Source organism: Sprattus sprattus (genome assembly GCF_963457725.1).
Source record: "Sprattus sprattus genome assembly, chromosome: 1".
Lineage (NCBI taxonomy): Eukaryota > Metazoa > Chordata > Actinopteri > Clupeiformes > Clupeidae > Sprattus > Sprattus sprattus.
This window is the reverse complement of record NC_137920.1, coordinates 57,234,836-57,249,004: the sequence shown is the minus strand read 5'-3', so window position 1 is coordinate 57,249,004 and position 14,169 is coordinate 57,234,836. Positions and strand designations below refer to the sequence as shown.

The window sequence follows — 14,169 nt, the reverse complement described above, 5'->3', positions numbered from 1 at the left end:
TCTCTGGGTCCTTGTGCCAGCCCTTCCGAACCAATTTGTTTAAAATACAAATACAGGAGTGGACATGTAGAAACTGAATAAAGTGTGTATTATATATATTTATTATAAATGCATTTTTCATTTCTCAGAGAGACGGGTCTTCAAAGCCTTAGCCTCTGAGGGCATATTTTATAGCCTAACCCCTACATTCCTGCATTCATTCACAATATATGCAAACGAATTCATCTCGATTAGTATTCAGTAAGACTCATTATTATAACTTATGACGTAATCATGTTAGCACTCGCATGTAACAGTCAATCGTCTTATCAATGTGTGCGTCCATTCACTGACTAAACACCAAACATACAATAAAACACCACAGAATACCAATAAATAACAATAAACCAATAAAAAAAACATCTCCACACAGGAATTGTTTTTAGACATGAAAACACATTTTATTTAAATAAAATATATACACAATTTGTTCTGATGTCTTTTACCGATTTTAAATGAACTATTAGCTGATTGTTGTACAGTTACAAAATTAAACCAGTTTAAAAATGTTCTAACAGTTGTATTGTGTTCATGGCATCTCTCCTCAACAATGCTATCACCTAAAGGTGTGCGCAATTTCACTGCAAGTCTTAGTGCTGTGGGGGGCACCTTGTGAATGAAATACAATTATTTACCATAAAAAACAAACAAACATGGCAGTTAGTAATCATACTGTAGATGATAGAAATCCTGAACAGCTCTAAGCCTTTTCTGTTTGTTACTGTATATTGTATAAAGACAATTACTTTACCATATCTGAAAACTTGGCTAATGTGCAATGTGATTACTTGAAAACAAACAAAGAAAAAATCCATTATTATTGCACAGACAAAATTCAAAATTGACATTGAATTTGCTCTGCACCCTAAATGAAATTGCTTGAAGTGTATGCTTGGCAAAATGATACTTATTCCACAACGTCCCATTGCAATCACACTGACACAACCTCTGTAATGGAAAGAGATCTGCACTAAGCCTGTCCCTATATTCTACATTTCATTAACCAAAGATAGACTAGATAGGCTTTCTCAGGGTATAATCTACCGCTGTAGCACCGAACACTACAGTGTCATTTCAGGCATTTAGTCAGTTGTTCATTCACTGTGCTGAAAAATGCACCAGTGTTCAGAACAAACTAAAATGACTTAGTTTTAGATACTGTAGATACAGATATCTCACATACTAGTTACTCTTTTCGAACAATTCAGTTTTAATGTGTTTTCCACAAACCTCCAAAACATTTCACTCCATTCAGTCTCAATGAAATAATCCCACAGATTTCACTCCAACCTCACAACTCCCATCCTGTACTTTTCTAGTTTCATCTCAGGTTCAGAATTCGGTCTGGTCAAAGCCATTACAAGCTTAGCCAAAATCAGTGTTTTTTCACTGAAAGATACAAAAAGAGACACATAATTTCAAATTACAGATTAATTTAGCCAGCTTCACGAAATGCTACAAATAATAGTGCCAAGCAGAGCACACATTTATACCTATGGCAGTTTTTTCAAAATGATCCTCTTGTAAATAATTAAGACAACTTGTGTACCCCATATGAGTTGTTCTCTTTTGCAATTAGGAGGGTATTACAATTTTTATTCATACCTGTCCACTGCTTTTTTTCTCTTTCAAAAAGGATAAGTAGTTACCATTATTTCAACCTTTCTGAAATGTAAAATGTATCATTCCTTTTGTTCCATTGTATTTGTTAATGCAGTTATGTCAAAAACACATTCTTTGGATCCATATGTGTCAGTGAGTTTACCAACTCTAATTGTATACATTAAGTTAAGGGCTTGGACAAACAAAGAATAAGTAAACAGAAAATAACATTTGAATATGTTTGATTTACCAGTACTTTGGTTTGCAATTGAAAAAAAAAAAAAAAAATCACTCCTTTTTCAAACACATTAATAAATACATGTATCAATAAATCCATTCATTAAGTTCAAACTAAACTCTTGTAAGTGAAATACAGCATCATTGAACACTGTCTCATGTGTTAACCTGCCATGTCACACAGTTCTGATGGACTGTCTCATTGATCCATCCCTCATCTCCAAGCAGTCTCAATCACACTGAAGTTGTTCAGCTGATATAAACATTCTGATTCCACAGCTGCTGGTGTTCTTAGCTAACACTCAGTGATAATTTTAAGGCAACTTTCAATCACTCTTAACTTGCAACTGAGCTTGCTGTGTAGTGTGGGGTGATATACACACAGACACGCTTGCGCACGCACACACACGCAAACACACACACACACACACACAAACAAACACACTTACGCAAACACACACACACGCAAACACACACACACACACACACACAAAACATCCAGAAGTACTGAAAGCATCTGTGGCCTCTTCAGTGAATTCTATAGTCTCTAAGTCTATCCATCTTAGTGCATGTGGCTCAAAAGGAGCAAGCAGCAGCTCAACCACCCCCCTCCCCCCAACTCCAACTCCAAGTGTCTCAGAACCTCCTCTGGGGGTCTACAGTGCCATGGACCGTGTCTATGTCAAGCAGTCAAACTCTGATGCTGGTTCTGAGTACTGGTACCGAGAGGGGTCTGGTGTGGCCGGGCCCATTTTGACGGTCCTTCCCTCAACCCGTGTACAGAGCGAGACTGAGTGTGAGCGTAAGCTCTCAGAACAGACGCACGTGTTTCTTCAGCTCGTTTTTTTTCCACAGTGCCAGTCGATCAAAGTCCGCCACTGACATCCCAAACACTTGGTAGAACTCCTCAGGAGACAGATGGCGCTGTGAATGAGAGGGTCCACACATGATGGGATAAGCAGAGGTGGAGAATTCCACAGTCAGATAGCACAAGTCCTGCCAGGTCTTAGGCATCAGATGGTGTGAACTGTTTGTTCACCTTGTGGTAACAAGTAAAGTGAGATGACACACACACACACACACACACACACACACACACACACACACACACACACATACACACACCACAAAACACACACACACACACAGTATATATGCACACAACCATTTAAGAAAACTGTCAGTCAGGTGTTATCCCATCGGTCTTATGCCATCACTAACCCTACTTTCAGTGCAGACTAACCTCTAACATGGTCCTGTCTACATCACTTGGCAGCTGGTTGCGCCCCCTCATGGTCACTACGAGAGTTGCATATGGATATATCTGCAGGAAGGGAGAGAGAAGGAGATTTGAATGAAGCGTATCTACGTACTTAAGGAAGGATACGTTTGACTTTGCGTTTCTGTCAATGGAAGTATAACAGGATTGGTCACTATGGAAATTCATATGAATATATCTGAAGGAAACAAGAGAGAAGTATACAGGAATGAAAGTGCTTAAGGGAGAATGAATTTGATTTTGTCAATGGAAATAAAACAGGATGATGATACGCAGGAGTGAACAAACCACAGAGGAGCCATTCCCCTCAAGCACCGGGTCACCTACTATGGTAATGTGACCCTTCATTTACTGAGTGTCTGCCAAGGGTGATAGTCAAAGGCATACCATGACACTCGCTGACCCACCAGGAAGTTGCCCCTGTGTGAGTCACCTGGGTTCTTTTGAACCATATCCTATAGCACCTCGGAGCGAGAGTGCACTGGAAGTTCAACCGCACCCACCCACAGCCTGTGTTTCTTATCTCAGAGAGCTGAGAGCGCCTCGCTTCCTGTGGGCCTGACAGTAGGAAGTGTCCCCTGACACGAAGCGCACTGTCAGCAGATGAGACTTCCTCAGCGCATCACAGTGTCACACACATAGGCTGTCACTTCCTCAGGCGTACACTTGGCGTACACTGATAAACATTACAGTTGTGTCGCTGAAATGGCAATGTGAAGAAATGTGGATGCCACCTGAAGGCTTCGGTCTTTGGACTGCATTGGCATTTACCTTGTAGTCTGAAAAGTAAGAGGAAAAGAGATATAATTAATTTTCTGGGACAATAGGCTTGAAAAGGTCCAATGTGACTTTGTTGAGGACAACACAGAAATGTTAATATTGAGATAAAAAAGAGCCCAAGCTAACAAGGTTGCTTATTCACTTGTACAGCCCACCTGAAACTTTACAAAAGCTCCAATCACCTTTGGTGTGTTGTGTTTGTGGCTACAATTGTCCTAATAGCCCCACTTTCATAAAGCTGTGGGAAAATTGTAATACTTCGATAAAACTGTGAATGTGTTATGTGATAAACTGTGACTTGCAGAGGCCCTCGCCCTTTACCTTTAGCTATGACATTTTTTACTTCTAAAGACTGTGTATGCTTACATGCAACAGGAAGTGAGATTTCTGCAAGACTAGCTTGCTGAAAGCGTTGCCTAGCAACGAGTGTAAGCATACACAGACTCATAATACAAGTAAAGAAATTTCATAGCTGAGGGCCTCTGCAAGTTACATTTTATCACATAACACATTCACAGTTTTACCTAAGTATTAAAATGTTACCATAAAGCATTGGACTGGGTTAAAGTTTTATTACTATATAAAACACTAATTATTGTTAATTTAGACTCAATTCCCCATGATTGTCCCAAGACATATGTTATAATATTACAATGCCCGTCTAGCTAAGCAAGACTACAGACAGATAAAACAGCTTTTGTGTTCGTCCTTGTTTTGCCATACGCTAGTATTAAAACTCACATGTTGACAATAGCTCAAGGTGGAGCCACTCCATGGCCTATTTACATTCAATAAAGGGTGCTATGGCATAAGGGAAGTAGCTATACACATAACATAAAATACCATACAGAGACATCATAGCCCACCTCTGCATCCCCAATTCACAGCATTGCTGCTGTCGTACTGGTAATAGTCAGCACTCTGAGGCTGAAAAAAGACAGCAAAATCAACACAATCAATAATAACAATAATTTAATTTCCGCGGAACTGTGTTGCAATGTCTCTTGATTTATCATCATTACTGCATAAACATGGAGAGTGCAGAGGGAGTTCAGGCCTCTTTATCGCCAGCACGGCTGCACATTGACATTTTGGGAGGCGGGGGCTCTAGCGGGAAAGACAAAAGAGAGGGGGACCCTTGAGTTACCCCCATGACTGTCTCGCTGTGGGAGGTCTGGCTGTGTACAGCATAGACATATATAGAGGCCTTGCAAACCCAAAGGCACTTTCATCAGCCCCCACCCCCCAAACCATGGGAAAGCTTATAGCCAAAGAAAGCCTTTCTCTCCCCTGCAACTATTTCTATTTCTGCCCCCCCTTAAGACTCTTACCCTGTTCAGGCCATTCCTGCCGTACCCTGGCAAAGAGGCTGACTTGGAGATGTAGGAGTCTGCAAGAGAGAACACACACACAAACAGCACACAAGTAAGCTATAGGTTTATAACCTTCAGAGTATCACTATGTGAGTGTCTGTTCCTGTACATGAATGTGTGTGTGTGTGTATGTGTGGCGTGAATAAGCGAGAGAGGGACTGGTGACACTGTTAGTTTCTGTTATGGCACACACCACACATGCACATACATATCACAACCAGCAGAGGGCCCAAGATACAAACATATTTCCCTCTGACTCTCCAGCTGCTCTTAAAGAGATAAAGGGAAGATGACTGAACAATAGGGGTTCACACATCACACCAGAGGTCATCATGCAGAAAATATGTGAGACACAGCAACTGGTTTATCTCCTGTACGCACAAACAAATGCTTCGTCAACGTCTGCGAGGACAATTCAAGTGATTAAGTCAGCAGAGAGGTCTGAAATATTCCCTGTCCGGCACAGATTAGGATGCAACAACAGGATAGCTAATGACATGAAATCAATGATTAATGAGAGACAGACATGTAGAGGATGAGAATAGAATTCGGAAGGACAGGTCCTGGTCATTTCAAACTGTTCTTGTTTTTTTTTTTTTTTTTCAAGCATGCCTCCATGCACACACCTGACACAGGAAGAGAAACGCACTGAGATCAGAGGTCAGAGGGCAAACAGAGGGCAAACAGGACACTGGGTCACTCACCACTATCTGCACTGTAGTGAGACCTGGGAGCTGCAGAACAAAAAGGAGAGCGACAGTTGACAGAAGAGAAGAAAAAAAAACAGAACAGGAAAAGATGGAGAAAAATGGGAAAAAGGGTAGGTGGAGATGATGGAGAGGCAGCCAATGACAGAGCAAGAGGCACTCAAGGCAACCCGAGGCCCGTTGTCTTTCATCTTGTTTTACAGGCCTGATAATGATTCCTGCTTTCAAAGGCGCAGGGCAGGGGCATGCTTCTGTGTTAGTCATGTCAAGGTCACAAGCATAAGGGCTGCCTGTCACAGAAACAGCTGGGCTACAGAGATTTCACCTAAACTGTTTACTCAACACTCCATCTGAAACATCGCAACTGGGTTACACACATGAACAACTGGAAGCCATTAACACTAACGCACTTCATCTGGATGGGTGTGTTGCACAACTTCCGCCATCTTCAAGTCTCGAAGCTCAAAATGATCTACCTGTGCTTAGGCCTTTCTGCTCAAGTGTTAATGCTTTTTTTTTTGTTTACCTCTGCCACATTTTTGTGGAAAGAGGAATGGTGATAATTCTCACCCCTTCAGATACTCAAAAGAGTCCTTTCTGAGGAACAATTTCAATGAACTATTCACACAGGTAAGGTGTAATGTAAGTTCCATTACTGTTTTTAAACCAGGTCTTGTGCATCTACTGCTACAGAGAATCCCAACACTTTATGCTCCCAAGTCCAGTGGACCGCCCTCTAATGTTTGGCATTTGGTTCGTTTTTGTGTTCTCAGGAGAACTACGTAATGTCAGCATCCATAAAACAAGGCAGCTTTCATAATTCATGGACAGGGACACAGGCTGGGAATGACTGAATAGGCCCGAGTGCACAGAGAACGTGAGTGCACAGAGACGTCACCTGTGCCTGTGGATCACTCCTGCAACACAACTACACCTCCTCACTCCTGCAACACAACTACACCTCCTCACTCCTGCAACACAACTACACCTCCTCACTCCTGCAACACAACTACACCTCCTCACTCCTGCAACACAACTACGCCTCCTCACTCCTGCAACACAACTACACCTCCTCACTCCTGCAACACATATACACCTCCTCACTCCTGCAACACAACTACACCTCCTCACTCCTGCAACACATATACACCTCCTCACTCCTGAAACACAACTACACCTCCTCACTCCTGCACCACAACTACATCTCCTCACTCCTGCAACACAACTACACCTCCTCACTCCTGCAACATAACTACACCTCCTCACTCCTGCAACATAACTACACCTCCTCACTCCTGCAACACATATACACCTCCTCACTCCTGCAACACAACTACACCTCCTCACTCCTCTTCACTCCTGCACCACAACTACACCACCTCACTCCTGCAACACAACTACACCTCCTCACTCCTGCAACACATATACACCTCCTCACTCCTGCAACACAACTACACCTCCTCACTCCTGCAACACATATACACCTCCTCACTCCTGCAACACAACTATACCTCCTCACTCCTCTTCACTCCTGCAACACATATACACCACCTCACTCCTGCAACACAACTACACCTCCTCACTCCTGCACCACAACTACACCACCTCACTCCTGCAACACAACTACACCTCCTCACTCCTGCACCACAACTACACCACCTCACTCCTGCAACACAACTACACCTCCTCACTCCTGCAACACATATACACCACCTCACTCCTGCAACACAACTACACCTCCTCACTCCTGCAACACATATACACCTCCTCACTCCTGCAACACAACTACACCTCTTCACTCCTGCAACACATATACACCTCCTCACTCCTGCAAAATAACTACACCTCCTCACTCCTGCAACACATATACACCTCCTCACTCCTGCAACACAACTACACCTCCTCACTCCTGCAAAATAACTACACCTCCTCACTCCTGCAACACAACTACACCTCCTCACTCCTGCAACACATATACACCTCCTCACTCCTGAAACACAACTACACCTCCTCACTCCTGCAAAATAACTACACCTCCTCACTCCTCTTCACTCCTGCAAAATAACTACACCTCCTCACTCCTCCTCACTCCTGCAACACATATACACCTCCTCACTCCTGCAACACAACTACACCTCCTCACTCCTCTTCACTCCTGCACCACAACTACACCTCCTCACTCCTGCAAAATAACTACACCTCCTCACTCCTGCAACACATATACACCTCCTCACTCCTGCAACACAACTACACCTCCTTACTCCTCCTCACTCCTGCAACACATATACACCTCCTCACTCCTGCAACACAACTACACCTCCTCACTCCTCTTCACTTCTGCAACACATATACACCTCCTCACTCCTGCAACACAACTACACCTCCTCACTCCTGCAACACATATACACCTCCTCACTCCTGCAACACAACTACACCTCCTTACTCCTCCTCACTCCTGCAACACATATACACCTCCTCACTCCTGCAACACAACTACACCTCCTTACTCCTCCTCACTCCTGCAACACATATACACCTCCTCACTCCTGCAACACAACTACACCTCCTCACTCCTCCTCTCTCCTGCACCACAACTACACCTCCTCTCTCCTGCACCACAACTACACCTCCTCTCTCCTGCAACACAACTACACCTCCTCTCTCCTGCAACACAACTACACCTCCTCACTCCTGCAACACAACTACATCTCCTCGCTCTGCATGCTGGAACCATACCTTCAAGGTCCAATTGTGTCTTGCTCTGCCTTGACACAAGCTGACCTGGTATGCATTCAGTTCACATAACACTAGTGCTGAAAGCAAGACACGCGCGTGTGGTCAGTGTTTACGGCCAGACCGAGGGAGAAGGTGATGAACGGCGCTGATTCGTTGAGGTCAGTGGGTCTCTGAGTCAAATTGAGGAGTGTCAGAGTCAGTCATATTTCTCCCCCACTTGCTTTGCAAGGAGACCAGAGAAGAGCCAACAAAGGTCAGGGGTGTGTATACGAGCATATATGTGAATGCACGTGTGCGTGTGTGTGTGTGTGTGTGTGTCTGTGGATATGTGGAGTGCGTATGTGCATGTGTGTGTGTGGATATGTGGAGTGTGAGTGTGTGTGTGTGTGTGTGTGTGTGTGTGTGTGTGTGTGTGTGTGTGTGTAGATATGTTGAGTGTGTATGTGCATGTGTGTGTGTCGAGTGTATATGTGTTTGTGTGTGTGTAGATATGTGGAGTGTGTATGTGCAAGTGTGTATGTTAGTATGTTAGTGTGTGTGTGAGTGTGTGTGTGTGTGTGTGTGTCAGTGTGTGTGTGTGTGTCAGTGTGTGTGTGTGTGTGTGTGTGTGTGTGTGAGTGCCAGCGTGTTCTACGCATCCTTTGCTGTTGTTGGGTTGGGATTACCTCCACAATGGTCCCCTGTCCTCCATCAGCCGGAGCCTGGCCCTGTGCTTCCCTGACTGAGCCATTCACAGCAGGAAGGACAAACAGTCCTCATTACTCAACACTATCTCTCCCTGTCAATTTGTACTACAGCATCTGCCTCCTGTGGTGCAGAGACAGGGGAACATCAATCCCCACAGTGTCCTAAAGTTAACTACAACTACAGCCCAGCCGCAAAGACATTCACTCCAGCACAATATGGCGAGCCATGGGGAGGTATTTAAGTAACAGCATGCCTCCTTCTTTGGCTGGAGTCTATCTATGCCAACGGGATCTCTGCTGCGATTACATAACCTGCATACTGTACAAGACAACAACAACAACGAACAACAAGAGATGGGAAGAAGTGGTGTTCTTTCTCTCATTCTGTTCAGACTCTATAATAAGCACCTTAAGCCCGACGCAAAGCTCTATCCAAACACAGTGATCTAGGGTGAACGTAGTAGTATAGTGAGTCATCTTATTAAGTCAGTAGGCTAAGGTAGTAGTGATGTACTGTATCCACATAAAGTTCAAGGTGGGTCACTAGCTAACAAGTACAGTGCTAACAACACTCTAATTCACCTACATTCATATCATAACGTCTGACCCTAACAACATGTTATTGCCCTGAAATTAAGTCCCTATGTTTCTGGCTTCACATCAAAAAATAATTTGCATGCAACAGCCTTTTGAAGCTGCAGTCATACTTTCCCAACTGAAAAGACAGCAGACACCAATCCTACTGGGTGAAATATCTCTCGCTATTGAGATGGTAAGGAAGAAGCACTCACAGCCATTGACGGTGTTGCTGTAGCCAACATTGTGCAGGGCCTCTTTGCTGCCACTGCGAGAGTTGCGCGCGCTTCCCCAGGGATCATTGTCATAGGAGCCCGACCTGGCTTTCATCTCCTCTTTCAGAATCAGCCGACCTATCCCACCTTGGATCTAGAAAAAGAGACATGGATTGCGGAGGACACAAACAGCAGATGTACATGTACATGTTACTGGATGGATCATCAGTGGAATAAGCTTAGATGAAAAGACAAAAATAATTGACATTATTTTATAAAATTGGTATTTATAACATCTGAACATTTGGAAAGTGAATTATGCTAGACCTTAGTTTTTCTCTTTGAACTGTGACATTCTTATTTTATGGGTATTATGGTAGTAAGTGACCATGACTTCTCTTAGGGTTGCTCCAGCACTTTTTGGTAACTGGTAATTGGTAATTGTTAATCTCCACATAACAGGAAGAGAAGTGGGCATGAAATCCTCTCACTCTGTTAAGACTCTGGCTCCATCCATCCTCCTGTGTATGTGCATGTGTGTGTGCGCGCATGTGTGCGTGTGCATGTGTGTGTGTGTGTGCATGTCCGTGTGCGTGTGTGTGTGTAAACGGGAAAAGAAGTTGGGATGAAATCCTCTCACTCTGTTAAGACTCTGGCTCCATCCATTCTCCTGTGTATGTGTATGTGCATGAGTGTGTGAGCGTGTGTGTGTGCGTGTGTGTGTGCGTGTGTGTGTGTGTGCGTGTGTGTGTGTGTGTGTGTGTGCGTGAAAGGGAAGAGAAGTGGGGATGAAATCCTCTCACTCTGTTCAGACTCTGGTTCCATCCATCCTCCTCCCCGCCTGAGGAGAACCTCCGCGCTCTAGGGGCTGCAGGAAGGGAACAGGGTCAGAGGTCAGAGGGATTAAGAACAGACAAGTGGATTTGTGCACGGTCATTAAACAGGTAAAATAGTCTGCAACACAATGAACTGGAAAATAGCCCTCAGCCTAAACGAGTGCAGCACAACTTGTAAGGCAGGAGCCGCCAATCTCATTTGATCTCTGACTTCATTCCCCTCCTCCTCAAAGATTTGTTTTTGTCCCCCCAAGCTTCAGGCAATGTCCAAGTGGTGTTAACCTATTCATAGTCTTCTTGCAACCCCTTTGAAGTACAATGACATACCCCGTGGGAATGAAAAACCCGCATTGAGACCGCCGCATCTAAATAATCACGGAGTGAGAGGACCTGAGTGAGCCCCACCTCTAGGGGAGCCAGTGTAGTGGTAGTAATCAGACTCTGAGTGCTGGCAGTGGTCTGGAGAGTAGGATGAGGAGAGGTGAGCCGAATGGAGGATGTCATCGCTGGTTCTACTAGTCGTGGCTTCATGGTCACGGTCATCTGTGTGAAACCACACCGTCAATCAGACACGGTATACGGTATACACACACGGTAAACACACAAACACACACACATGCTGCCTTAGCGTAGGTGAGGGAAAATGGATGCGGGTGGGGTTCTCATGGGGGCTTAATGAGGACAGAGTGAATGGTGGGAGCAGGAAGCGGCTTTTGTGCCGGACGGCTCTCTCACAGAGGGAAGGGAGTGACTACTGAGCATTACTCAGGTTAATGAGGTTATGCACCAGAGCAGAGAAAGCGAGGGAATGAGAGATATACAGAGAGAGAGAGAAAGAGAGAAGAGGAGTGGAGAGATAAGGAGAGGGATGTACGCAAGGACGCGTATGACAGGAAAATGAGGAAGAATAAGCCATTTTTACAGACTCCTTTTGCAGAAAAGATATCTTATCATAAAACGTACTTTATTGTGTACAAGGCGCTGGTGCTACAACAGCATATGACTTTCACTAAACACTGGTGAAGCTGCCAGACCAGAGTACAATGAACAGATTGAGACAAGGATCATCCTGTAAGCTTATTTAGTCTTAGCGGGTGACTCTGGACAGATCTCCTTACAGCCCTTTTGCTATGGAGGTGAAGATATGGCTGAATGGGGAGAGAAGGAGAGAGAGAGAGAGAGAGAGAAAGAGAGAGAGGGAATGATACTTACTGATAACAGGGCAGCAAGGAAGAGGACAGCAGGATGGAGGAGGCAGGGAAACGGAAAAGAAGGGGGTCGGGAAAAAAGAAAAAGTAAGAGAAAATGAAACACTCAACGGTTCACCCTCAGCAGACTCTGAGGAAGGGCAGATCTACCATATGGTCATATGGAGGTTATCATTAATGCATCACATTACCTCCATTTCATATGTGACTCCACTTCAAGGCTAATAGAATCAATTATATATAAAACTCACAGGCAATTTGACTCAAATACATCAGAGTTCCTCCACATGGCCAGCACAGAGCTTTGCTCATTGCTTCAGGAAGCACTACAGGCCAGTAGTCAAAAGGGCATGGATGTACAGGAACTAATTATCATACAGTCTGACCAAGCCATACTGTAAGTTTACTGCATCAAAATGACATTATTTAATCAGATCTGACATATTTAGCTATTTAAGCACATCTTTAACTCTGGCTTGATTAGAGAAGATTGATCATTTCATCATGTTAGTACAATCTGCTTTGATATCTATAAAGTGTGAAAAAGGATTGGCTGTGGGTTAGCATCATAGGTCTTTGAATGCCCAAGACCACGGGTCTGTGATGCATATAACACACAAGTTCACAACAAACCACACAGCACGGCACACAAAAACATCACACTTCTAAATAAAAAACAAATAACAACACACACCTCAAAACCATCTAAGGAATGACCAGTTCTATCCTGTGGAGGATTCTGACTAGTTTGTTATAAGGAATCAAACTCAATCTCTACTTTCAATGTTTTGGAAAAAAAGAAGGCATAACTATTACTCTTTTGAGAACTCTTTTCTTCTGATGTATAATGAAAACCATAATACCTAAATATATACAGTACATCTCCTTGTTGAGTGTCATACAGCCACTTTTTAATGCTATGTATAAATATATTTATACACACACACATATACATATACACACACTGTACAGAAAATATATAATGGCATATGCACTTCCAACATTACTTTATGTGTTTGATCCCCAAGAATATGGATGATGGCACTATGTGACATACAACCACATTTTCATATTGGCATGGAAGCTGTTCACTACAAGAAAAGCATACATGCACTCCTCATCACTCCAGCTGAATTAAAGCACAATTTCAACAAAAATGTGAACAAAAAAACCTTTGACAAATACATATTCTGTGAAAAAAGCTTTTCTGACATAGAATATAACTAGTATAGTCTTTCAGGATACGCTTAAAATACTGTAATAATCAAAAATATATTATATGTGATACATGTAACGTATATTTTTTTCTATGGAAAGTACATACTGCTGGTTAGTGGTAACACATAGGAAATCATGCAATAGCCAAAACACACTAGAGTATTGCATGATCAGCTAAATGAAAAAATAGAACCTCTCCTCATGCTCTTGAAAGATATATGAACATAATGCTCAGAAGAGAATTACCCATGATGCTCTATGTATTCTACATGCACTCCTGGCGTTGACAATGACAAGTTTATATGCTGACAAAGGCTTTACCAAATTCAGCTGGGAGTTTAGTGGAGACAGAGCACGCAAGTGACTGTTAAGCACAGCAGACTCATTCATCTCCAAACACACCAGGAGTTAGCCCCTGGGTTATTTGGAGAGAGGTACTCAAACACATATACCATGTCTCTTATAGATGGGAGGTTTCCTGTAGATGTTGGTCTCCCCTGTAGCTGAGGACAGACACAGAGACACAGAGGACATGAGACAAAGGAAGAAGGACACGAGGAGAGAGGCAAGAGACAGTGGCAAGGGCAGTACTGGTCAGGTAAACTGGGTTAAATACCTCTTTGCTTAAAGACGACCTACTCCCCCTTCACTCTCAAACTCAATAGAAACTAAGAAAA

The 14,169-nt window shown here is 43.4% G+C and overlaps 1 protein-coding gene across 1 annotated transcript in view; it reads right to left on the bottom strand.

Moving 5' to 3' along the window:
- Positions 1-2,498: 2,498 nt before the first annotated feature.
- The window catches only part of LOC308375663 (actin-binding LIM protein 3-like), a 60,059-nt gene continuing 48,388 nt past the window's right edge, over positions 2,499-14,169 (bottom strand). The window contains exons 15-24 of the mRNA XM_080851843.1: positions 13,945-13,995; positions 11,472-11,591; positions 11,034-11,098; positions 10,231-10,384; positions 6,015-6,044; positions 5,269-5,327; positions 4,804-4,864; positions 3,929-3,936; positions 3,122-3,202; positions 2,499-2,802 (exon numbers count right to left, since the gene is read on the bottom strand). Coding sequence (XP_080707969.1) covers positions 2,689-2,802; positions 3,122-3,202; positions 3,929-3,936; positions 4,804-4,864; positions 5,269-5,327; positions 6,015-6,044; positions 10,231-10,384; positions 11,034-11,098; positions 11,472-11,591; positions 13,945-13,995 — 743 coding nt within the window. The 3' untranslated portion in view covers positions 2,499-2,688. The remainder of the gene's footprint in view (positions 2,803-3,121; positions 3,203-3,928; positions 3,937-4,803; positions 4,865-5,268; positions 5,328-6,014; positions 6,045-10,230; positions 10,385-11,033; positions 11,099-11,471; positions 11,592-13,944; positions 13,996-14,169) is intronic.